General features: G+C 47.3%; 2 protein-coding genes across 8 annotated transcripts in view; one reads left to right on the top strand and one right to left on the bottom strand.

Annotated features, from left to right (window-relative positions):
- The window catches only part of COG3 (component of oligomeric golgi complex 3), a 40,439-nt gene extending 18,281 nt beyond the window's left edge, over positions 1 to 22,158 (top strand). For both annotated transcript variants that reach the window (XM_029048139.1, XM_029048138.2), the window contains 17 exons: positions 281 to 406; positions 1,811 to 1,891; positions 2,247 to 2,290; positions 2,451 to 2,577; positions 2,975 to 3,066; positions 5,592 to 5,731; positions 6,882 to 7,042; positions 9,773 to 9,878; positions 10,595 to 10,719; positions 11,137 to 11,226; positions 12,262 to 12,382; positions 13,686 to 13,774; positions 13,894 to 14,028; positions 16,808 to 16,883; positions 17,944 to 18,071; positions 19,268 to 19,366; positions 20,237 to 22,158. In XM_029048139.1, coding sequence (XP_028903972.1) covers positions 281 to 406; positions 1,811 to 1,891; positions 2,247 to 2,290; positions 2,451 to 2,577; positions 2,975 to 3,066; positions 5,592 to 5,731; positions 6,882 to 7,042; positions 9,773 to 9,878; positions 10,595 to 10,719; positions 11,137 to 11,226; positions 12,262 to 12,382; positions 13,686 to 13,774; positions 13,894 to 14,028; positions 16,808 to 16,883; positions 17,944 to 18,071; positions 19,268 to 19,366; positions 20,237 to 20,266 — 1,770 coding nt within the window. In that variant the 3' untranslated portion in view covers positions 20,267 to 22,158. The remainder of the gene's footprint in view (positions 1 to 280; positions 407 to 1,810; positions 1,892 to 2,246; positions 2,291 to 2,450; positions 2,578 to 2,974; positions 3,067 to 5,591; positions 5,732 to 6,881; positions 7,043 to 9,772; positions 9,879 to 10,594; positions 10,720 to 11,136; positions 11,227 to 12,261; positions 12,383 to 13,685; positions 13,775 to 13,893; positions 14,029 to 16,807; positions 16,884 to 17,943; positions 18,072 to 19,267; positions 19,367 to 20,236) is intronic.
- A 2,226-nt stretch (positions 22,159 to 24,384) lies between these two features.
- The window catches only part of ERICH6B (glutamate rich 6B), a 62,255-nt gene continuing 61,027 nt past the window's right edge, over positions 24,385 to 25,612 (bottom strand). For all 6 annotated transcript variants that reach the window (XM_029048142.2, XM_039914890.1, XM_029048153.2 and 3 more), the window contains one exon: positions 24,385 to 24,824. In XM_029048142.2, coding sequence (XP_028903975.1) covers positions 24,603 to 24,824 — 222 coding nt within the window. In that variant the 3' untranslated portion in view covers positions 24,385 to 24,602. The remainder of the gene's footprint in view (positions 24,825 to 25,612) is intronic.

The raw sequence follows: 25,612 nt of genomic DNA, 5'->3' as shown, positions 1-25,612 counted from the left end.
TGTGAATATTTGTCATTTTATGTTATTGGAAAGAGAGAAAAATTAGTTTTTGTGGCCTAAAATCAGCACTGCATTTTTAAGAGCCTGTTTTTGGGTGAACTCAATAGCTGGGGAGAGGAGATAATAAAGTATATGGCTAATAAACTGAGCGTAAAGAGAAGTAGCCACACGGAATGTGTTCATTGGATACTCTGTTTTTTACATGTTACTGAAAATTTTCTTTGCTTAATTGTGTCTTCACTATCTCACCTCATTCTAAAAGCTTCTCCATTCTTTTCAGCCTAATTTTAAAGACTATCCCGTGTATTTACTGAAGTTTAAACAATGCCTGTCTAAAGCTATGCATCTTATGAAGACATACACTGTGAACACACTACAGAACCTCACAAGTCAGTTAATGAAAAGGGTGAGTAGTGACTTTTGCAGCCGGTTATGGTGTTTTAACTATAGCCCTAGCCTGAATTTAATATCCTGTAATGTCTTTTCATAGTTTAAGGGACTTTTTAACAGTGGTGGATAAGAGGCAAACATTTTGTCTGATACAGTTAGTTGGAAGTGCTCAGTTCCTTCATTTTGGGCAAGTGGCGTAATGGAAAGAGCACGGGCCTGGGAGCCAGAGGGCCTGGGTTCTAATCCTGGCTCTGCCCATTGCTCTGTGATCTTGGGCAATTTACTTCTCCGTGCTTCAGTTTCCTCAGCTGTAAAATGGGGATTAAATTCTATTCCTTCTTCCTAAAACTGTGAGCCCTATGTGGGACAGGGATTATATCCTGATAAACTTGTATCTACCCCAGCGCTTAGACCGGCGATTGACATATATATAAAAAAAGAAAAAGACAAGGTGGGAGAAGAGCCAGAAGAGGTAGTTTAGGTGGGTGTGTGGTGAATTCACTAAAATGGTTGGGGTCTTGGCACTGAAGCAGTTTTTTACTGACAAAGTGAATTCTATCATCCACAAAATCTCTGTATTAACATGAGGCTTTATATGAGCAAGGTGGATTGCTAATCAGCAGGGCTCCCATATCTTGGCAGCTCTTTTACAAATAACCCATTGTGATGATGTAGGAACACAATCTTTTTCTTGGTTTTTGAACTCTCCTGCTTTGCTTTAAAGCCTGTTAAAATTCCAGTTGGAGTCTGATAAGTTTTAGACAACTTCATCTGGCAGCACAATGGAACTAGCCCAGTGTGCCTTTTGATAGTCCAACATTGTCAGGTTATGAGAACGAACTTCCTTGGGTGATCTAGAGGTCAGTTTTGGCTGGAAGAGATCAGTACCTCCTGGAATAAGAAGGGAGGTTTAACTTTAGGCCATTTCCACAGTATCCTAGTGGTTTTTTGTTTCGTTTTGTGTATTTGTCTTTGCTTTTACGTTGTTTTAGTAGTTCTTGTTTCATTGGGTGTCTATCGTCAAGACCCCCACTGCATAGTCTTAGATTTGTGAGACCCTTAAAGGTCAGGGACCTTGTCCGATTCCCTCCCCCACCATGTCTTCTTTCCTAGCATTTAGTACAGTGCACTAGACACAGTAAGAGCTTCATTCAAATTCTACTGCAGGGATAAAAATAGCACGGTGAACTAGAACACCATCTTGGCTACGGGAGGCTTGAGTCTAATGAGAGAGGAAGAAAGATAATCGAAATCCTTGTTCATTAAAATTGAGATAAAATATAAGATCTGAGTCCACCTACACAGTTCCATTGAAAAGCAAATCGTCCCCTTAATCAACGCAGTCCACCTCACCTTCACTATATAAAACACTCTGTCATTAATGATCCTCCCTCTGTTCCTTCTCTTTTTCTCTCTTCAGGAACCTTCCTCTGTGCCGAATTCAGACAACGCCTTCACGCTCTTTTATGTAAAATTCCGAGCTGCCGCTCCCAAAGTCCGAGTAAGTCTGCCAACAACTGGAAAGTATTGGACTCTCATGGAATTCTTCCCAGATGTTTTGATAATATTCATTAGGAATACCACCAGAGTTATTTAATGGAATAGAGGCGATTCACTCATAAAGTAAAATGGTCCTCTTATAATTGGAATTTATATGGTCACAAGTGGCTCTGGCATATAATAATAATAGTAATAATAATAGCAATAATTATGGGGGCGGTTTAAACACTTACTGCATGCCAGGGACTGTACTAAGCACTGGGGGGAATACAAGCAAATTGGGTTGGACACAGTCCCTGTCCCACGTAGGGGTCAGTCTCAATGTTTATGTTTTACTCTTTTTCTCTCAACTCTAGGGTCTTATTGAACAAATCGAGCAGCGATCGGAGAAAATACCCGAGTGAGTAATCAAGTGCAATTTGAGAGTCAGATCACCTGCCCGGCATGAAATGTGACTTTTTCAAACCCAGATATTTTGGACGTATTTGAGGGGTTTGACGTGCTATTCCATTGTGGAGAATTCTCCCAATTGTTTACATTCTGTTCTGGTTCCCTTCCAGATACCAACAGGTGCTAAGTGAAATCCATCAATGTTACCTTGATCAAAGGGAACTTCTCCTGGGCCCTAGCATTGCTAGTACTGTAGCAGAGCTAACCAGCCAGAACAACAGAGATCATTGTGCATTGGTAAATTTCTGTATTTATGTACACCTCTAGACCTACTTCTGAGCTGTGGTACAGAAAGATATATCTAGGGAGGTCAGTTTGGACGTAAGTGAAGATATAGGGAAAAAAAGAACACTTTTTAACCAAGGAATGTTTCCCAGCTTCTCATTTAACTGTAAAAACTACTCTATGTGGTAATCATTTTTTTTCTCCAAAAAATAAACCCAAAGGAAGAAGTCCCATCACCCCTTCAGAGTAGATCAGAGTAAAAATTGCTGGCTAACAATGCCAAAAAGAGATTGTTTTGGGGTTTTTTTGTTGAGCTCTGCTGAGTTTTTCTGGCTTTTACTCTTTGGCTATTTCCAGTGAAGATGCTCTAAAAATTTTGTTTATGATTTTGGCCTTTTGTTGATTGCAGGTGCGCAGTGGCTGTGCCTTTATGGTTCACGTTTGCCAAGATGAACACCAACTTTACAACGAGTTTTTCACAAAACCAACTTCAAAACTGGAGTAGGTGATAATGGGCTAATAAGTTGATACCCACAACAGTGTTATTGTGGATATCCCGTGCGAACTCTACTTTGTTTTTACTTCCTGTTGTTGTTAAATTGTTTTAGGGAGATCTGAAACCCTTTTGCTATAGAGATTAGTAGCAGTATAATATGCTTAAAAAGTTGGATCTGTTGTGAATATTTTTTGATTCCGTACCTTAGGATGCCAGTACTAAGAGGTTAATTGTCGGTATTATGTCTTTGTAAAGGGGAAAAAGGAAAACTTTAGTAATTTGACCAATCTGTGTACCGTCAATAATGGAGAGTACCAATCAGTCTGTTTGTGACCATCTAGAAGAGTTTAAGGTGTTGGGAAGCAGCAGGCATGGCTTTAGGAAGAGCCAGTTGGACACGGTCACCTTGCTAACCCTTTGAAAGACAGAAATAGGATTCAGAGAAATTTGGACAAATAAGAAGGTTTTCTGCAAAAGCCGGGCCAGATGCAAAAGGAACAAGCGCGAAATGCTGCAATTAGGAATGAAAAACAAGGCAGAAGCAGGATGGGGCAGTGGGGAGGAGGGATGGTTTGCTAAGTACAAGTTCAGCAGAAAGACTTGGGAGACATTGATGACCAGAAGCTTCGTGAAATCCGTCCTGTTACGAAAAAGGACAGTGTGTATTAAGAGAAGTATGATGGGCAGATTTGGGGAAGCATTTTTTGTACTATAGTTTGCAGTGGTCAAACAGTTGGTCCCTGCACTTTTAAAAGGATTTGGAAAAGCTACCAAGAAAAATGTCGGAGGGATTAAAGGATTGGAAATAAATCCTCTGAGGAAAGTTAAAGGAACTGGGATTCTTTAACCCAGAGAAGGTTTATCTTAGTAGTGTCGCCTAGTCGATAGAACATGGGCTTGGAAGTCAGAAAGGCCTGGGTTCTAATCCTGCCTTCACCTCGTCTGCTCTATGACCTTGGACAAGTCACTTAACTTCCCTGTGCCTCAGTTATCTCGTTTGTAAAATGGGGCTCAAGACTGTGAGCCTCATGTGGGATATGGACTATGTCTACTTGATTACTTTGTCTATATCCCAGCACTTAGTACAGTGCCTGGCACATAATAATTGCTTAACAGATACTTTTTTTAAAAAAAGGTGTAGGTGATTATAGAAAATGAAGGATTTTAATGGAGTGGATGTTAAGTGATCTCCAAATCTGAGTGAACACAATAACTTAGATATAATGGAGAACTTCCTGACTAGTAGGGTGATAATATTTTGAAAAGGGCTTCTGAGGGAAGTTATGGAGTCTTTTTACTTGGATACATTTTAAAGAAAAAAATTAGACAACTCTGGCTCCGGAGAGTTTAGAAACTTACCCACACAGTTTAGGGAGGCTGGAAAAGCTACCAGTTCTCTCATCATTCCGAGATGATGTACCTCTTCCCTTATTTTTAACCGTCTTAAAAACCACCCTGAGTCACGTTTGAGTCCCTTGTGTTTGTGGCTTTGTGGACGTCCTCCAAAATTGAGATTGCTGGAAAGCAATTAAAGTCATTTGTGTCTGCGATTACTTTAGAACATCCTGCATATGGCTTATTAAAGAACTTTAGGGTAGGTGAAGACTGATAAATATCTGAATTGCTTCAGAGCATCTTCAGCTGCCTGATCAATCTCATATTCTTTTCTCTCCATCAGTGCATTTTTATTGTATAGCCCTACCGGCAAGTTTTCACGACAGTGGATTTTTTGAGGGAATAGATATTGTATGATTGCCAGTGTAGGGTATAAGTGTAGTTCCTTGCTAAATATTTACGTGGAGGCGGAAGAAATGTGGAAAATATTGATCAATTTACTTTTGAGCTGTGTTGACATCTCTCTGCGGATGAGCCTTTTCAAATAGTCTGATAACAAATTCTCCCTTCCCCTGGGGCAGAACTGACTCTTCCAGCCTTGCCCACTGGCTCTTGGAGCGTGGCTGGGCAATATATCTGAGTGCCCATTCTTACGATGGTCCCGGAGGGACCTGGGGATTGGGGTGAGGTAGTAGCTTTTTCTTGATGTTTCCCTGCCTCCCTGATCTGTCCCCACAGCCGGGCAGGTGAACCACCACCTGCCTTCCCTCTACTGCCTGCCCTTGGCAACTAGAGGGGAGTTTTAAGGAATCAGTTTCCCTTGCTTCCTTCCAAAGCCCTGCTTATTGGTGGACATTGGCCCCCAGACCTTCTAACAACCCAGACCACCTACTCAAAATGTCTTTTCGAAATGATTCAAAGAATATTAAAAGAACTGAGAGCACATGGTATATCAGGGGGTTAGTCGATCAGTTGCATTTATCGAGCGCTTACTGGGTGCGGATCCCTGTACCAAGTGCTTGGGAGAGTACAATATAACAGAATTGGTAGACATGTTCTCTGCCCAAAATGAGCTTACAGGGGTCAGGAGAATGGGCTCTATTAGACTGCTTGTGGGGTCCATTTTCCATTCTATTATGGAATTCTGAAAATGCTACTTCTAATAGCGTGTTTGTGTCTGTCTCCTCTCTTGTAGTGAACTTTTGGAGAAACTGTGTGTGTCATTATATGATGTCTTCAGGCCATTAATCATCCATGTTATTCACCTAGAGACTCTGTCTGAACTCTGTGGGATTCTTAAAAACGAGATTCTCGAAGACCATGTACGGAACAATGGTGAGTTGACCAAGAGAAATAAAATTCCCGTAGCTACATTAATCGGTGTGCGAAGCAGAACCTCCAAAAAGCAAGCTCTCATGGATCTTGGGGTGGCTTTACGGACATTTGGAGCACTTAAAAACGGATGACTGTCATCGTGTAAAATGACCAAAGGTGGGCTTGGAAGGTGCAGTCGTAGCATCCGAGTTATTGTCACTGGTTTGCTGTAGAAGTGATAAGCTTCAAAGACCGGAGAGGATGTGGGGTTGGGGTGCTCCCCTGAATGTCCTCCACCTGCAAGTTTGTGAGTGAAGGCCCGGAGGTGGGAAGGGGAGAAATGAAAGTTAGGCCCTTTGTTAACCTGCAGCAAAGTTAGCAGAAAAACATCAAGTCGCTTTTCCATTTTGGGTCAGTGGGCCATCGTTTCTCCCTATAATCAGCTGACCTGAGGTACCAGTTACCGTTGTCAGCTTGGGTGTGGAAAATCCTTTGAGAAAAAAGACATTAATTCAGGTTGGACTCTTCCAGTACCATATTTGCTCAGTTCCTATATAAAGCAATCCCTAACATGCCTACAAGTCATTAAAAGCTCAAAGAATCCAATTAGCGGAAGATCCATAGTCAAGGCTTTTTTGTCACATGGTGAACAAAGGAAAATTTAATGATCTGTGGGGCTGAAGTACTTATCTGTCTCTGAGCACTAGATTTCCCCGGTGCCCCAGAAGAGAAGATTTTGATTTTTTCACTTGACATGCTGCAACCTGGAAAGATCACATGACTCCAGGAGTGTGTTTTCCTTACTCAGGCTCCCCAAACATAGGATGAGGTATTGTCAACCAATCCATAAATGGTATTTATTGAGATTGCTCACTGTGTGCAGAGCACTGTACTGAGCACCTATTTCTTTGCATTTTGATCTCCAGAAGTGTCTCGTGACTTGTTTCTCGTGCTGATTTTGTATTTCTTTTAACCAGTTCGTCCTCGTGGGAAGACTGGGGTCCGGTAGTGTGATTTCTTCTTTGGTTGAGGAGATCCAGGGGTGGCTGAAGACCTGTTAAGCCTGGCTCTCTGGGTCCCCCACCCCTGCTCTCTGAAGAATGTATGTAGCCCTACAGCTCTTACTTAAGCAAGAGGTCTCTTAATCCGTTCCTAACAATTCTCTCACCAGCTGAGCAACTGGGGGCATTTGGTGCCGGAGTGAAGCAGATGTTGGAGGACGTGCAGGAGCGGCTTGTCTATCGAACACACATCTATATCCAGACGGACATTTTGGGGTACAAGCCCGCCCCGGGGGACCTGGCCTATCCCGATAAGTTGGTCATGATGGAGGTACAGGATCTGGGTTCCGTTGTCTGGTCACTTGTACAGATCGTGGTTTTTGTGGAAATGGTTCCTTGAGCTGTCACTCCCAGATGGCCTCGCAGCCCACGGGCGAGTGGCCTGAGATGAGATTGCCAGAAATGAGCCGCACGCTTCCTAAGCCGGATTGACCAGACATGGTAGACAGAGCTGTTTGGTCAATCCATCCACCGATGGTATTTATGGAACACTCACTGAGTGCTGAGCCCTGAACTTGTTGCCCTGACTGCGTCTCAGTCCGGGCAGGAACTCCGTGAGGCACTAGCAGGTGTTTTCGTCCCCAAGGGACATGGGGAGAGAGGGCAGCTCGGGGCAGGCGTGTCGGGTTAGCGATTGGCTGCTGCCTGGCGGGTGGCTTGCAGATTGACCGACTGCACAGCAGAGGAGCAGGAAGAGGAAGGTGCGGGTGGGCGGCTCATCTCCCAGGTCTGGCAGCTCAAGGAACTACTCTCTGCCTCGCCTCTCTCTTCCCGTCACTGGGTCTGTTCTGTCACTGTCTGAAGGAAAGATCTGGGGGACCAGGAGGGGGATGTTTCTCGAACCTCTGAACTTCCGTGTCTAATTCTACTCGTTTCTAAATCTCTGCATCTCTCATCTGTTCTCTGTTGCTCTCATTCTCTGCCCCTGAGCTTTGTCTCTGTTTTATATCTGTGTCTATTCTCTCTCTCTCCTCTGTGAGGGTCTGGGCCTGTGGCTCTAAGCCAGTATTGCATGCTTGATTTTTAAAGCCAAGAGCCTTAAAAAAAAAAAAAATTAGTGGTATTTGTTAAGTGCTTACTGTGTGTCAAGCACTGTTCTAAGTGCCAGGGTAGATACAGAATAATCAGGTTGGACACAGTCCCCGCTCCACCTCGGGCACACAGTCTGAGTAGAAGGGAGAACAGCTATTTTCTCCCCCATGTTACAGATGAAGAGATTGAGTCCCAGAGGAGTTAAGTGACTTGCCCGTGGCCACCCAGTAGGTAATTGGTGGAGCAGGGATTAGAAACCAGGTCCTCTGACTCCCAGGCCTATGCTCTTTCCACTAAGCCAGGCTGCTTTTCATAAGCTTTAAAATGGATTAGTCAGTGTAGTTAAATTTGCTGGCAGTTCTGGTCTTTTTAGTGATGTTCTCGCCTAATCCTTATCCTATTTCCCTAAACCCCCTGGACTCTGAAATTGGTTTACCGTGAACTGTTGCTCCAAGCAGCACCTCCATGACAGTGACCTTTTCCCTCCCCTTGGTCAGTTTTTGACACCTTTAGTCTGGCTTGAAGCTGATGGCACACCTCCCCCCGAGGCAGATAGATCTTGAGGTACTGAATCAAGTTGGCCCATCATTAGCTGGAGCTGCTGCTTTGACAGAGGCTGGCACTGGGGCGGCAGTCCTCCGAGTCCTGGCAGGCAGGGTGCCTCCATCCGGACCAGCTGGGACACTCTGGTCCTTGGGTTTGGGAGAGCCCTGCTCTCCTCCCCAGGACCTTATTGCCACTGTAGTGGCGTGAGAAAGCGTGTGGATGGCAAGTCCGTGTCATGTAGTTGGAGGTTCCGTACACAGAGTCACAGGAAAAGCTTAACCATACGGTGGAAGGTGGACTGTTTCGGGGAGTGCCTCTGGTAGGCAGGCAGGCAGAGAGGGTCAAAAATACTGTTCTGGTGACACCTCTGACGGTGAGGAAAAAGTATGCCATACCAAGTGCCTTACTAATTGAGCACTTAGTGTGTGCAGAGCACTGTGCTAACTGCTAAGGGAGTACAGCAAAATTACTGTCTCCCTCGTCGTCAAGGAGCTTATCATCAAAGAAGGGGTGACCAATCCTAAAACACATTTTCGGTAAAGGAAAGACGGCACAGGGGAAGTGTACAGGAGCTAGCGTACGGGAGCACTGTTCACAAATGCAAAGGAGGTGGTGAGTACATATGCGATTGGGTGGCTCAGAAGGGCTAAGGAGGGGTTAGAATTCAATCAGGGAAGACCTCTTGAAGGAGATGTGATTTCAGAAGGGCTGTGAAGATGCGGAGAGCTGTGGTCTGTTGGAGGGGGCAGTGGGATCCACTAGACAGTAAGCTCTTCGAGCACAAGGAACATGTCTACCAACTCCGTTGATTTGCGTTGTCCCGAGCGCTTAGAGTAAGCGCTCAATAAATTGAATTGTTGGATCGATCAAGGACGCCTCCCGGGGAGCGAGCCTCTGCCCGAACCAAGACAACCAGGGAGGGGGCTGAGGGACCCCAGACCGCACCGGTCTCGGTCTCCTCGGCGGGTCGAATGTTTTAGCTTTAAGCCCGCTAATGTCACTTAATGAAGGATGTTTGGTTAGGGCGGATACGCGTGACCAATTTTGCCCTCAGAGTAAAAACCGCCATTCGGCCGGGCACTTTGAAATTAAGACTGTGGAGTTCGGAGCTTCCAATTGGAACACGGTACTCGGCCAGAGGTACAGCGGATGGGTGGAATATAGCAACCTTGACATTAGATTACACAAACATGAAGGTCCCTGGGAGAAGAGTAAAAACCACCACCAGTGGACTTTTTCTTTTTCTTCCTCCCCACCACCAGCTGGGTTGGACACATGAAGTTCTCTTAATGAGTACATTTGGTACATTAATTAGAACTTTTTTTTTAATAGAGAAGAAAGAACTTGTGTCCTCATATGCCCTGCCTAAAAAAAATAAAAAATCCTGATTTAATGTAATGTTCTTTCTGTTTTCTTCATGCAGCAAATTGCCCAGAGTTTAAAAGATGAACAAAAGAAGCTTTCCTCTGAGGCCTCATTTTCAGATGTTCGGCTAGAAGATTCAGAATCCAACAACGTAATTAGATCTGGTATGTTTGGAACACGTAATTTGGCTAGTTACGTGGACACATTTGAGACATTCACTTCTATAACCGTAACTTTCACCACCACTACCACCACCCCCACCCCCACCCCCACCCCCGCCCCGGTTCATGCATCAGAATGATGAAAACGGAAAATACTATATCTGCTGAACATCTACAGCTATTATAGCCTACGTATCTCTGAGCTCCTAAATCTCTTTATAAGCCTTAGCCGGCTGGAACTTTTTTTTTCAGTTGGCTCTTTTGCAACATACAAATGAGCTAACTTAGAGCACCAAATTTCCATCACTTTGGGGTTGTCGAATGGGGCCAGAGAGAACCTTGTCCCGTGGCAGATATTGGGGCAGGAATATTTCAGACCCCCGGGACCTCCAGGACTGCCTCAGATCTGAACTGTGAACCCCTGACGCAAAGGGCAGACCCCGGGACCCTGAGCAAGCGGGGAGAGGCCGGTGACGCTCCGACACTGGCCACCGTGGGCGCCGGCGATTCTGCTGGCTCCGAATCTGCAACCCGAGGCAGATGGCTGCCCAGCAGAAGATTTAGGTAGGAAGGTTGGGGGTCAGCCCTGGAGTCTCCAGTCAACCAGCGGGGCCACCCACAAGGGAGATGTAGGGAACGAAGGAGCCGAGGGGCGGCTGAGCGGAGATGAGGTGAGGGACCGTGGCATTGACGCGGCGGGTCTTCTTCTTGGATTTCAGGCACAGCAGAGCCCCTCAATCCCAGACCACAAACCACCATTTCACCAGCTGACCTCCATGGGATGTGGTACCCTACTGTCCGGAGGGCTCTCGTTTGCCTTTCCAAACTGTACCGCTGCATAGATGTAAGTATGTCGACACCTTCCTTCCCTCCACCCCTGCCCCGGGCCATCCTTGAATTGCGCTTACTATGGGCCGGGCACTGTTCCGAGCGCTAGGATAGATGCACGCAGATTGGGTTGGATTCAGTCCCTGTCCCATGTGGGGCTCACATTCTTCATCCCCATTTTATGGATGAGGTCACTGGGGTGCAGAGAAGGGAAGTGACTCGCCCAGGGTCACACAACAGACAAGTGATCTCTGAAATGGCTTGGTTTCTTGGGGTGCCTCAGGCACTTAGGGGTTGGCAGTGCCCTGATGGGGTCCTGCGTTTTTATTTCAAGAGTCTGACCCAAGGCCAGTGGCATGCATCAAGAGCCCCTCGCCTTCGTGGTTTTTGGTGTGCAGATACCCAGAGAGTGAATTTTGTTTTCTCCCCGCAGAAGGCAGTGTTCCAAGGATTAGCACAGGAAGCTTTGTCGGCCTGCATTCAATCCTTACTGGGAGCGGCGGATTCCATTGCCAAAAACAAGGTCAGACAAAGCGGTCCGGGCCTGAACCTTTCAAGGCACTTTGGCGGGGGCGAAAGCAGTTGGAAGCTGCTTTCCCGCAAAACCCAGCCGCCTCGATGACGAGGAAGCTGTCGGCGCCCATGAGCCCGGTTCACGTTCCATCGCGGCGACGGCACAGGGGAGACACACGAGGGAAGCCGCCGTAATGAACGTGGTGACCCCTTAGATTCACCCGGCCCCGTTGGAGCAGTTGGGCTTTAGTGAGGCCTGAGCTCCATTGCTTACCAGAGGCGAAGCGTGAGCGGCAGGAGGAGGAGGAGGAGGGAGGGGCCCCTTCTGCTCTGCTTTCCTCCTCCTGCCAGCCTGGGCAGCTCCCTTCTCCTCGCCCACCGTGGCTAAGAGTGGGAAGAGGGGAGGGAGCACCCTTTCATTTCTATTCGAAATAAACAGCCATAATCGGCCGGGATTTTAGAACTCGCTTAATGCTCTTGCAAGTGGGTTCTTTTTTCCACTTCGTAGTAATGATGATAGTAATCTTACTAAACGTTTACTATGTGCCAGGCACTGTTCTTAACCACAGCGGTAGATACAAGCCAATCAGTTTGGACACAGTCCCTGTGCCACCTAGGGCTCACAATCTTTATCCCCATTTTACAGATTAGGGAACTGAGGCCCAGAGAAGTGACTTGCCCGTGGTCACAGAGTAGAAAAGTGGTGGAGCTTGGATTAGAGCCCAGGTCCTTCTGACTCCCAGGTCCATGCTGTCTCCACTAGGCCATACTGCTTCCAGACCCACACCCTCTGCTCTTCTTGCCGTCTTGTGAGCTCCCCTCCTCAGACCGTTCATTTCTCTCAGGGAACTAATTTCTTTGTGGGCAAAATAAGGGGATTTTATACTTATTTTTCAATCTCAAAGTAGTCCTAAGATTCTGCTTCAAGGTCCCACTCCAAATTTGGCTTCGTGCTGTTAATCCTCAGTGATCAACAAGATCATTTCTGTGCTTCGGGATTTTTGCCCAGCCTGTAACCGTGATGCCTTTTTCTTTCACGATTTAGACGCAGATTGACGGACAGCTTTTCTTAATTAAGCACCTCTTGATTCTTCGAGAACAAATTGCTCCGTTCCACACAGAATTCACCATTAAGGAGATTTCCCTGGACCTTAAGAAAACTAGAGGTACTTGACTGCCCTGGCTGGCACAGCTGGTTGGGCTTGGCCTTCCCAGGTGTGGCAGCAGAGGCTGTAGGTTTCTGTTATGTTCATCTGCAATGTGTTTCCATGCTTGCCTCTGCGCGTCGGGGATCTCACTGTGCTAATCTCACCCTAACAAACGATCACATTTCCTCTCACATCTTCCTCTTCTCCCCCCGGTAAATGACAGGCTTTTTTTTTTTCGCTTCACCTCTCTTGAAGTGAATTTTAGACCAAGAATCTCCATGTGCACCTCCTCCTGCCTCTTGCTAAACCAGGGACCTGCTGCCCAACTGTGGCTTCCGCATCCTGTCCCCTTAATCGTTTCCGAAGGCTGAGAGCCAATCAGACTAAAACCCTCTCTGAATTTTGGCCAGGTTTGGCTTGAAGCATGTTGGGCCCGAGGTAGCCGCTGAGTATAGTTCCATTTGGATCTTTCCCGGACCCTAAAAATACCTCGGAAAGGGGAGAAGGGTGAGCCAAGGAGCCGGTGTACTTTGCTGTCGGTGCTGTCTGAAGTAGAGCGTTCTGGTGCGTTATGAGACGTCTAAGACGCCTAACTGCGACTGATCTGTCTGACATACCGCAGTTGGAAGCGTTTCCAGATACTGCTCTTTTCGATTCTGGCAAAGCTGAACTAAAAACAGGCTTTTCTTACTTTCCCTAAACCGGCTTTAGTTTTCAGCCTCTAACCTCTCATTAACAGTTCACTATTGCATTTGAACATGAAGGAGACCTCGATTCTTTGAGTCGATTCTAGTCTGGAGGTTATAGGGTGAATATGTCCTTATGGTGTTTCGCCCGGCTGACGTACAAGTTTTTTTCATTCGAAATTAGAGAGAAAAAAACTTTTGTGCCAGCCAGGGTCATTTAGAAACAAAAGCCGGGTAAGTATAGATTAAAATTTGAAAAGACACCTTCTTTTTAAAGGCAATTCTCCATAAAGTTAACCCACAACCAGTAGCAGTGTATTTGTATCTGTAAGGTGACATTAATCAAGATATCGAGGACTAGGATCCTCTTCCTTGTGCATTTTTGCCAATTTGTAGATGAGAGGACTGACTTAAAATCTTGGGTTTTGAATTTATTTGTAATTGAGGAGACCCTAATCTCGCCCTTGGCTCACCTGATCCCTCAGCAGTTCCTTCAGTAGAGGTGGCTAAGTTGAGTTGCCCCGGGGCAGATTGGTAAAGTGAGAATTTGCTGCCTGCTGAAAAAAAATGCATCTGTTGAAAGTAAATTTCCTGGCTGAATCTTAAACATTCACAGCGTAATTTTCATTTCACAGATGCGGCGTTTAAAATCCTGAATCCTATGACTGTTCCAAGATTTTTTAGGCTGAACAGCAACAATGCCTTGATAGAGTTCTTATTGGAGGTGAGAAGGCATCTTTCCTTGGGGGGGGGGGCACGGGAAAATCACTTTGATTTATATGTGCATGTGGGAGGGATTTAGACTCATGAAAATGGGAAGTAAATGGTTATCTTCCATTTAAGGGTACTCCAGAGATAAGAGAACATTATCTCGACTCCAAAAAAGACGTAGACCGCCACCTGAAATCAGCTTGTGAGCAGTTTATTCAGCAGCAGACCAAACTGTTTATAGAGCAGCTGGAGGAATTCATGACAAAGGTAGGAGAAAGGCTGCCTCTTCGGGTTGTTCTGCCTCTCAGGTTGTAAAGCCCCAGGGGCAGCAGCTGGGAAGAATGGGGCTCTAACTTCTTCAACCCCCACAGCCTCTTGTGCCTGCTGTGAAAACATTGTAGGCTGAGGAGTTTCTGATAACTGTGTAGAAAAGGTTTTTGAGAGTTTCAAATTCTGAATGTCTGTATTGTTTTTTTAATGGTATTTGTTAAGCGCTTCCTATATACCAGGCACTGTACTGAGCACTGGGAGAGATATAAACCTATTAGGTTGGTCACAGTCTGTGCCCAACATGAGGCTCACGGGCTTAATCCCCATTTGACAGATGGGGGAACTGAGGCCCAGAGAAGTTAAGTGACTCACCCAAGGTCACACAGCAGATAAATGGTGGAGTCCTTCTAACTGCTAGACCACTCTGCTTCTCAACAGCACCGCTTAGTACAGTGCCTGGCGTATAGTGGGCGCTTAACAAATACCACAGTTATTAATAACACTAATCATGGGCCTAATAGTGGTGTTTGTTAATTGTGTACTGTGTGCAGAGGGCTGGGATAGATGCAAGCTAAGCAATTCAGAGCACATGGAAGCTGAATCCGACTCCACTCAACCCCTGTCCTAAATGCTCCCCCCATCCCGACACCCCGTGGCATGGGGAGCCCTAGCTGGGAGTTCAGGACAGCCCTGCCTGCCCTAAAGAGGTGCGATGAGGAAGGGGGGTCGGGGAGGGACTGGGAAAGCCAAACCTCTCCCCAGCCAGGTTTCTCTGTGGCCTCCTACCTCTTTTCTTCTCCCCACCCACCTCTTGAGGGCTGGTTCTGTGCCCGCCTCTCCCCTCACTGTTTTCAGGGGAGCCTGAGCCCGCTGTAAAACTTAAGCTCTTAAATTGAGAGTGTCACCTTTCAGATTCCAATGTGAAGGGAGGAGTCAGCGGTAAGGTGTCAGCAGCAGCGTCCCCTAAAGTTGACTAAAGTCCCCTAAAGTCCCCTAAAGCTCTTGAATCGGCTTCTGGAAAGAGCATCTGCGTCGGTCCCCGCGCCAGTCTCCAAGCCTCATCGACCGGTGTTCCACAACCCTCGTGTTAGCGTCAGCCCTGGCAGCCAGGGGTTGGCCGGAGGAGGTGCCGGTTCTCTTAGACTAGTGGGCAGATGGATCCTGACATCCAAGCAGGCATGCATCGATCCAGTTCCAGCACTAGAAAAGATAATTGTGGTATTTAAGTGCATACTGTGTGCCAAGCACTGTACTAAGCCCTGGGGTAGATACAAGCTAATCAGATTGGTTGCAGTCCGTGTCCCACATGGGGCTCACAGTCTCAGTAGCAGGTAGAATTGAATCCCCATTCTGCGGATGAGGGGACTGAGGCATAGAGAAGTGAAGTGACTTATCCGGGCTCACACAGCAGACAGGTGGCGGAGCCGGGATTAGAACCCAAGTCCTCTGACTCCCAGGCCCGTGCTCTATCCACAAGGCCACACCAGTTCCCAACGAATCGGGTCTGTCTGGGAGGGACCTGGCCTGGTTCAAGGTGCATTTGAGGTTTGGGAGGCTCAGCTTTAGTCCCAATTAAGGGAACCCTTTGTCCGAAGTAAGGCTGGAGCTGGGCTTTTCTAAGGCCGGGGCGTCTCCTCCCCACCCCCCCACTGACCTGGGGCCTTCTTCATCCCAAGCTATAGGAGAAGGATGCAGCCATCCCTCGTCACATGGCTTTTATCAAATTCCTTTTCTGGCCCCTTCTACCTTCCCCCTCCCCCAGCTCTCCTTCCCTCCCACCCTCAGCTAAGTACTTACTTCGAAATAGACATCCAGAGGAATACATCTCAGTAAATAAGTACACTGCCAGGCTTCCTCTGTTCCGGGCGCACAGTTATTTCACTGTTCATTCTTGGCCGGGAGAGACGGACAAATGCATTTTGATAAAGCAGGCCTCGCTCGGTTGTAAATCACACTAAGAGCTCCTGCCGCATTTCTCTGCCACTGAAGGTGTTATTCCCCTCGAGTTGTTTTGCTCACAAATTTTATTTCAGCACCGAGAACATTAAGATAGTTCACGGTACAAAAAGGGAAGATTAAAAGATTATAAATCAACTCCCACCTCTTCCCGACAGCTCCGGCATCAGGCCCCCAAAGTCATAGAGCCTGGCTGCTTTTTCGGAAGTTTCCTTAAAGGGGAACTGAAAAGCTTTTTATATCTACCAGGGCCAAAGTTCGGGCTTATGTTTCTTTTGCCACTATTGATGTCTTTTGAAATTAACTGGGAAACGCTGTACCTTTTGATGTTATCAGTTGTGCCAGGAGAAATGTGGCCTTTGGTAAAGTGGGTGACAAGGCGGTCTTCATCTCTCACTCTGTAAGGTGATGTGGCCCGTCGTCACTCAACCCTCTGATGCTGATAGCACTGGCTCTCTCTGCCGGGTGGATTTGCCAGGCAAAGCTCCATGGTTTAGTGGATAGGGCCCTGGTCTGAGACACTGGATGTCTGCTGTGGGACAGAGGACTTTCCCCGCAATTCCCAACTTACCTCTTCCTTAAACTAGGCCAGAGACACCTTCATTTCCAGAGGGACCCCCGTCCTTCTCCCTGGATTTCTGTGTGGGAGTGTCCCACCTCCTCAACTGCTCCTCTCAGCTGAGGGAATTCTCCTAGGGGCAGATCCGTTTCTGGAAGATAAAGAAATTTGGGATAATTGCTCTGTCACCTTCGTGTTAAATAGCCTACTCCAACTCCTTGTTGAATTGAAACTTCTTGTTTTTCTTGTCTCCTTGCCTAGGTGACAGCATTGAAAACCATGGCCAACCAAGGAGGCCCCAAGTATAATCTCTCCCAGCAGCCTTGGGCCCAACCAGGTAGGTAATCAAGTTTTACCAATCCGGGTTTCTTTTTAGCATCTGATCACTGGGCTTTTGGTTGGAGCCTAACACGGGGAAAGACAGGACAGTTGGAGAGGAGAGGAGGGAGGTGCAGGGGAGATTTTAGGGAGCTGCCACCATTAACAGCTTCAGTTTACAAAGCATGTGGTAAGGTCATTGGGGCAAGAGATGGAGGGGGCCGGGGACAGAGGGTTTGAGGTGGGAGTTAAAAGTTTGAAACAGCCGGCGGGGGCAATAGGCTTGGGAGCCCATAAAGAGGGAGTAGTGTTGCCAGACAGAAGAGGGAGCAGAGTTAAAGCAAGTAAGAGCAGGAGGATGAACAAGGCTATAGCTAGTAAACAAAAGAGGCTGGTTGGATAAGTAAGTAACATGCTGGGTACTGTATGAAAATTGATGTTGCGATTTTAACATAATTTGTCCTGTTTGGACCTATGGTTTAAAGTGATATCCATAAGGCCAAAGAGCGCTATTTTAGCCTTCAGCCTCCCTCCTCTTGCTTACTCGGGGGACTGTCAGGGTGGCATCAAAGAGCAGAAGAAAAACATTTCAAAACCCCGAAAAATAAAGCCCGGAGCCCAGGTTTCCTCTGCCTTGCGGCTGAGCCTGCCTCCCAGTGTGGAGAGCGGCGTGAAGTGTGTCATGCCCACCTCCCCTGCCACCCACCCACAGCCCAAGCTGGGAAGATTCCCACTACCGAGTAGTGTCCAGATGTGGCCAAAAACCCTGACCGGGCCCACACCGGGGAATCCAAAGAAAATTGGCTCAGCTTTGAGCCAGCCCTGAATCATGTATAAGCGGAACGCGGCCTTGGTTCCAGGGAGTTAGAGCAGCGAAACTTTTAACCTTCTAGTGCCTGCTGGCTGGAGGAGGGCCGGCCTTACCCCAGACACCCAGCTTACCTTTCCGGCCACCGCTGCTCTCGGGGAAAGGAGGCTGCTACCCTTAGCTCGGTCACTGCTCGAAAGGTCTTCCCGGGCACCTCCTTTGAATTAAAAAGGCCACTCTTCCGTTCCTAAAGAGGTTACTTTACTTTCAGCCAAGGTGAACGATCTAGTGTCGAGTGCCTACAAAAGGATAAAAACCAAGCTTCCGTCGACGTTACGAAGCATGGCATTATACTTATCCAATAAAGACACCGAATTCATCTTGTTTAAGCCCGTTAGGGTGAGTATAAGGGGAAATCTCGATTGGAGGGCCCTTTTAATCGATTGCGTTTGAGTCCCTACTGGGTGGAGGACACTGTGGGAGACCCCTGGGAGAGGATAACAGGTAGAGGGACACAAACCCACAGACCCCCCTTGTTGCCCTGGAAGAGTTCCTCTCTAAATTCATATCTGTTAATGAGACCTTTGTGAAGTAGATTGGTAGCAAGGCTACGGTTAATAATCACAAGAGTCTGGATGGAGTAAGTGACAAAGCAGGTATTGTATAAAAACTGATGACGTGATTTTTACATCATAGGTCCTGTTTGGCCCTATTGTTCAAAGTGATAGCGAGAAAGCCAAAGAGCTCTATGTGGGGAAGCAAGGCCTGGGATTGTTAGGTGGCCTTCCTCGCTGAGTTTTTCCATTTACCTCATTCCCCATGGCTGTTCACTGCATTCCCTGAACACTTGCCTACTGTTTAAATGCTTGCCACTTAGAAAGGAAAGTAGCTAAAACAAACCATCGGATTTCTTTATAATAATAATGTTGGTATTTGTTAAGCGCTTACTATGTGCAGAGCACTGTTCTAAGCGCTGGGGAAGATACAGGGTAATCAGGTTGTCCCACATGAGACTCACAGTTAATCCCCATTTTACAGATGAGGTAACTGAGGCACAGAGAAATTAAACCATTTGCCCATGGTCACACAGCTGACAAGTGGCATAGCTGGGATTCGAACCCATGACTTCTGACTCCCAAGCCTGGGCTCTTTCCCCTGAGCCATGCTGTTTGAGTGACCTTCCTGAAGGGGCTAAATTTAAAACAAACTTGGGACCTGGGTATCCTGTCTGTCCTATGTCTGGCTCCCCTTATTTCCCATGGGTTCTGGCAGACTTCTGAAATATACTTGCGCTGCCCAGGAAATAGATGTATTCCCTTGTCCATTAAAAAAAAAAAGTGGAGCTTTCTACTAATCTGAGACCACAGGGGCTGTTCTCAGTTAGTTTAGTTTTTGGAATAAATATGACCTGGCCAGCTCTACTCACATCATATGAAACAGTGAGTGGCCATTAGCAGTCTCTGGTGATGGTCCCCTGTGGCTGACATGCCTCCCACACTAGTTACAGCAAATTTCATTAAGGTTTGACAGCCTAAGTGCTTCGTATGGAAGGTGATATCTCAGCCCTGCATTTAATGGGTCTCCTCCTCTCTAAGAACAACATCCAGCAAGTGTTCCAGAAGCTCCATGCTCTGTTGAAGGAGGAATTCAGCAGTGAAGACATCCAGATCATAGCTTGCCCTTCTATGGAGCAGGTAAGGAACAGGGTTTTGGCCCCTGGATTGGGCATGGGACTAGTTTGGTTTTCTCTTTCCACCCCCAGGCGTCCCTTTTTTTTTTTTTTTAATGGTATTTGTTTAGCACTTCCTATGTTCCAGGTACTGTACTAAGCACTAGGATAGATCCAAACTAATCTGGTTGGACATGGTCCATGTCCCACATGGGGCTCACAGTCTGAATCCCATCTGACAGATGAGGTATCACAGACAGGTGGTGTTGCTGGAATTAGAACCCAGGCCTGTGGTCTATCCTCTAGGCCACGCTGCTTCTTTCACAGATAAGTGCCAAAATGAGAGTGCATTTCAGAAGAGTTCAAAACATTTTCTGGCCCTAGAGCAACTGACTGCTGAACTCCCGGTGTCTTACCTTAAAAGGGTACCCAGCTGCCTGTGAAAGTCCCACCCACACTTACCAGACAGCCAAATACCTTAACAGGTGGCGGGGTCCAAAGGGGATCCGGGGCCCTTGTCTTTGGAGGAGCCCTCAAAAACGGTGCCGAGTTACTTGGGGTCCAGAGGTATGCCGGAAGCTTCCCATATCCCTCGCCTTTCAATGCTGCGTTGCGGGAGCTGAACAAATAGAACCATTTATCAGATGGGCTACAGCTCTTACCGCAGTGCACTCAAGGCATGCCGGTATCATGGTCCCCTGAGTACAGTAGTCAAACTGGACCCTGATACGATAAGTATTTGGAATTTGTTTTTTACTTACTGGTTTTAGAAAAAACCCCTCCCTCCATAGACACTTTTTATTCTCCTTACATTTGGAGGTGCAAAGTTTTCTGCTGAACTTTCAGCTCGAGTGAAACTTTTCGAGCAGAGCTAACGTGTAACTTTGCCTTTCAGGTGAACCTGCTGCTGTCGGTGTCCAAATAACCAGGCCAGTGAGGCGGTGGGAAGCAGATTTCAACGGATTGCCAGGCAAAGAGTCTCACAGCTCCAAGGAAACAGCGGAAAGGCCTACGCCACCATCCCGTCTGCTTTAAAGTCCCCCGTGCGGCTCAGCGTCTGTTACAGAATGACGGTAGTGTAAAAGAGTGTTCAAAACTAGTGTACCCTTCCTAGCACGCTTGAAAAGCCAAAGATTCATTCGCCAGTGAACGTCCATTACTGCCTCTCGTCATCTGATTTAAAATGGCTATAAGAAATGTAAATCTTGAGATTTAAACTCTTGTGACCTGCAGCGGGATGGATCTCGGAGAAAAAAAGGGCAATGAAAACAGGGTTACAAGTGTCAGCGGGGTTGGGGGAGGAACTTCAAAGGGCTGAGGGGAATCGTTTTTTATAATGGTGGTTGCTGCTGCTCCTTTTGGAATTTAGCACTTCAAGTGAGTAATCCCAGAAATGCTACCTTGTCCCCATTATTTAACACTGCCTCGAGACTTCAGAGTGCATTCTTTTGGGGTGAAGATGGGGTGTTTTTCAGAACAGGTTTTAATTTTCTTTGAATTTTCAGGGTGGGGGTGGTTACCTCCTGCATCAATGTTTGATGTAAAAGATTTTGAGAGAGCAGGCCTGGAACAAGGCTGTGATTCGAAAGAAAAATGGCTACTGCCCCCTTGGAACAGATCGGCTGGTAAACCTACCTGGGCGTGGCGGCCGGGACCGGGGAAGGAAGAGCCCAGATGAAGGCTGCCAGTTTCTAAAAGAAACACAAATGGGAGCATGTTAATGGAGGAATAGAGCAGGCCGAATCCGCGGATTGGGGTGACCGCTCTCAGTGGCTCGCAGGGGCGACGGGTCAGGCTTTGTGACGGCACTTTGACGCGGGGTGTGTTGAGCGAGGGTGCTGGGATCACCCCACTTGACTCTGCAGGATGGAGAAATTTAGGTGAAAGGGATGAGGATGATGGCGGTGAGAAGGCACGAGGGCTAGCACCCTAAAACCCACTTCTGTAAATCAGGGATCACGAGAGAAATTTGGCCGGTAGGGCTGACTTGACAACTGAGAGCAGGGGAGTGAAGACAGTGTGATTGAGGTCCAAAAAAGATAAAAGTTTTAGGTGAATGTTCAGCTGCACGTCTAGCACTGAAGCAAATAAAAGGTCTGGAACCACCCGCGCCAACCTACAAACCATAGCTCAGTAATATATTGACTTTTTAGGTCAGGTCTCTGCGTCTCTTCATGTAGCAATGTTGTGGATCTTCTAGTTGAAGGGTCACCTATTTTCAAGTGATTTTTTTTGATTGGTGGTAGATTATTTTTTTAAAAAAAGGTCCTCAGTTTTGGAGGAGGTGTCGGTGGTGGCAGGGAAGGAAGGGGAGGAGCGAGGCCTCGATGCAGCATTGGAAAAGTCAACTACCGAAGAATGTTGTATGCCTCCTCCCGTCTCTTGTTGTGATAACTTAGAACGTAGACTGTATATTATCCAAATCTGTGTAATATATGTACATTTGGTCCTACTTTTAGTCTTTTACAAGAGAAATGAGGGCATGATTATTGTACAGAGCTATGACCGATTTAATATGATGTATAGAGGAGGGGGCACTCAGAAGGGTAAAGCTATTTCATGGCACTCACTTTTGTGTCTGGAATCTTTCACTTCCTAAAAACTCCGAAACACTGCTCAGTGCTCATGGAGAATAGCGATCGTACCTGTTTCGCTAAAGGGAGATTTGTTTAAAAATTGTACAGTTTCAACTATTTACTTATACAAATAGTGTATATAATTTCAAGAGATTAATTTAAGATGCTTTATATTATCTCGCTAGAAATTTGCAATTTTTAATAAATGTGGATTTTTTAAAATAAAAAATGTTGCTTCCTAGTGTGCCTGGTAATGGAGCTTTTATATTTGTAGAGCCAGATCTTTCTGACGTGTCGGGTGAACGTACAGGAAAGAGAACTATTCTGGAGGTAGCCATGGTTAGTTTAAAGGTAAGTTAATTTTTCTGTCAGCAGAAACGACAGCAGTATAGACCTCCTACCCCCTTGGTCGCACAGTTAGTTATATTAAAAATGCAATCACTCAATGGCATATATTAACTTTATGCAGAGCACTGTACTAAGTGCTTGGGAGAGTACAGTAGAGTTAAATAGACCTGAGTCCTGGCCTCAACAGGACTCGTCAGTTCTTTGATAGTGGCAATGAAAGGCAACTCACCTCTTTCTTCACTGACGGAAAACCCGATCAGTGTTTGGTTTGTTGTGGGTGAGGGAGTGGCTACGAGATCTACTGTACTCTCCCACACACTTAGTGCAGTGCTCCACCCAGCGTAAGCGCTGAAATCCTTCAGCTTGATTGGTTAGCGCTGTGGGTTGGTCACTCGTAAAACGGAATGGGGATGCCGACGACAGTGGAGAGATGGGCGACGTTAGTCCCGCTTCTCTCCGAGGACTTACCTGGCTTCTTGCACGATTCTCCACGGTGCCTTCTCTCTGTCTCCACCCCTGCACTGCTTCCTTCCTTCACGGGCCAAAACCAGCAGAAGCTTGATTGAGCAAGTCTTCATTTCACCGTTTTCCAAGTGGGTGGCAGTCAAACCCTTTCTGAAGGCCGGGTGCTAGCTCACACTCCAAGGAGCTCTTTCCAGCCGTTCCTGGATCGGGGAGGGGGGGATTTGGTAAACACAGAGGGAAGAAATGATTATTTGAAGATTGAACAGCTTCCGCGTTGCCCCCAGCAGTGACCCTGAACAGTGAGGACCCGGTCCTCTCTCTCACAAGCCTCGAGGACGGTTCACGGCAGGCACTGGCAGGCTCCCGGCACCAAGACCAAAGACTAGCACACTACGCCTAGCAGAGTATGGTACTGGGAGGCGGATGCTTTTGGGTCTCATCCCGACTCCACTCCCTGCCTACTGCGGGACCTTGGGCAAGTCATTTAACTTGTCTGGGCCTCAGGTTCCACAGTTCTGAAATGGGGATTCGATAGGTGTACTCTCTACCTCTTAGATGGAGTGCCCTCTGGGACAGGGTTCACTCATTACTCTGTATCTACCCCAACATTTAGCACAATGAGCACTTAACAGAATACCATTGTTGTTATTAAAAATAAAAAAGTGCTTTCAACAAGGTTACTCAGGAAGGACTGAATTCAAGTTGGCTAAGTTCAGCTCAGTCAGCTGTTTTGCTTCTGACAAAGTAGTAACCTAAATTAGTGGCTCTGCCACTTACCTGCTGTTTGACCCTGGACAGGTCATTTAACCTCTCTGGGCCTCCGTTTCCTCGTCTGTAAAATGGGGATTAAAAACCTGCTCTCTCTCCCCCTTGCCTCTATGAGCCTCGGGACTTTTGTCTGCTCTCCTCTACTTGTAGCTATCCTACTGCTTAGTAATTAGTGAGCACTTAAGTTACCACAATTATAATTAACATGTCAAAAGCCTTTTGTTTTAAAACCAATAAGACAGAACACAGATGTTAATCTCCATCCAAGCAGTGAATGTAATTTACCTTCCATCACAGGAGTAAGGGCGGGTAAGGGAGGACCAGCACCCCAAAGCCTCTTTGTGGGACGGAGGCGGCACAACCCGGATGGCATCACCGAATACCCAAATGGCTCACGACATCCCTGAGTAGATCCATTCTGAGTTCAATTTCAACACCTAGGGAGAGAAATGAATAAGAGGTGAGAGGACAGGAAGCAGAATGGTCATAAGGGCAGCGATCTTGTATACTCACTCCAAGCACTCCCCCACGTACAGAGCAGAGTGCTCTGCACAGACCTAGTGTTCAGTAAATACCGGTGAAGGCAAGGTAAGGATGGGGTGGTGGCCAGTCGGGGCCCCAAGATGAGGGTCACCGTGGCTTCCCTGAGCCACTCGCAGACTCCGTGCTGGTTCTGCTCTCCTGGAGCCCTCCCCTCGCAGCCCGCCTGGGCCAAACTGGCGTGGCTGCTTACCGGGCAGAAAGGAGGTTTGCCCTGAGCCCTGTGCGGAGAGGAGAATAAGGAAGAAAGTGGGAGAGACAGATCTGTAACGAGCCAGCCTGGATAGGAAAAGGAGAGCAGAGGAGGCTGAAGAGAATTCTGCAGAATAAATGACCACCAGGCGGGCAAGGAAGATGGGAATTCGTATGTTGCAGCCCTCCAAACTCAGGTTCGGCAAAGCCCGCCCGGTCTCCGGTCTCCACAGGCCCGGGCGGGCAGAGCTGGGCGAGCCCCGAGTGGCTCTTTCCACACAGTCTGCCGCCCCCGGCTTTGCGCCAGCCCGAGCGGATCCTAAACCCAGAGTCCGTCTTCAAAGAGCCGGGGGGTTTTGGGGGCTCCCCCCGCTAGCAGAAGGTGCTGAGCTTCCCACGGCGGAGGAACTGCTCCACCAAGGGCACCGGGGGCAAGGGGTTCAGGAAGCTGTCCAGCTCGGCGCACGACAGGCCCTTGAGGACCCGCTGCATCTGGTCCACGAGGCCCTGGATCTTCTGGGCTCTGGAGCCAAGGAGGAAAGGGTCCAGCCTGTCCTGCAGCTTCAGCAGGGGCAGCTTCTCGGGGTCCTTCAGCTGCAGTGCACAGAAATAGTAATAACAATGGTTCATTCATTCACTCAGTCGGATTTATTAAGCGCTTACCGTGTGCACAGCACTGTACTAAGCGCTTAGCTTGGTATTTATGTTGGTATTTGTTAAGCGCTTACTATGTGCAGAGCACTGTTCTAAGCGCTGGGGGAGATACAGGGTAATCAGGTCGTCCCACGTGAGGCTCACAGTTAATCCCCATTTTACAGATGAGGTAACTGAGGCACAGAGAAGTTAAATGACTTGCCCACAGTCACACAGCAGGCAAGTGGCAGAGCCGGGAGTCGAACTCATGACCTCTGACTCCAAAGCCCAGGCTCTTTTCCACTGAGATTTATTAAGTGCTTACTATGTGTCAAGCACTGTTCTAAAAGCTGGGGTAGATACAAGATAATCAGGGTAGACACAGTCCCTATCCTACTGTGTCCAACCTGATTGGTGTGTACTTCAGTGATTAGAACAGTGCTTGGCGCACAGTAAGTGCTTAACAAATTCCCTATTTAAAAAAATAAAAATGCTTCTTTGGGTCTCAAGTTTCCTCTACTGTAAAATGGAGCTTCAACGGCCTGCTCTCTCTCCAGCTTTACACCAAGAGCCCCTCAAGGGCCCGGGAACTGACCATATTGTATAGACCCCATGGCTTACTACAGTACTTGGCTCGCGGTAAGCATTTAACCAATACCACAATTATTATTATTGCTATTATTTTCTCTTTTCTCTTCCCCCGAGCACTAACGATCAACCCTTGGCTGGTTCTGGACACACAGCCCTGC

The sequence above is a fragment of the Ornithorhynchus anatinus genome, chromosome 20 (assembly GCF_004115215.2).
Source record: "Ornithorhynchus anatinus isolate Pmale09 chromosome 20, mOrnAna1.pri.v4, whole genome shotgun sequence".
NCBI lineage: Eukaryota > Metazoa > Chordata > Mammalia > Monotremata > Ornithorhynchidae > Ornithorhynchus > Ornithorhynchus anatinus.
The sequence above is the reverse complement of the archived record's forward strand: the minus strand, read 5'-3'. Positions and strand labels throughout refer to the sequence as shown.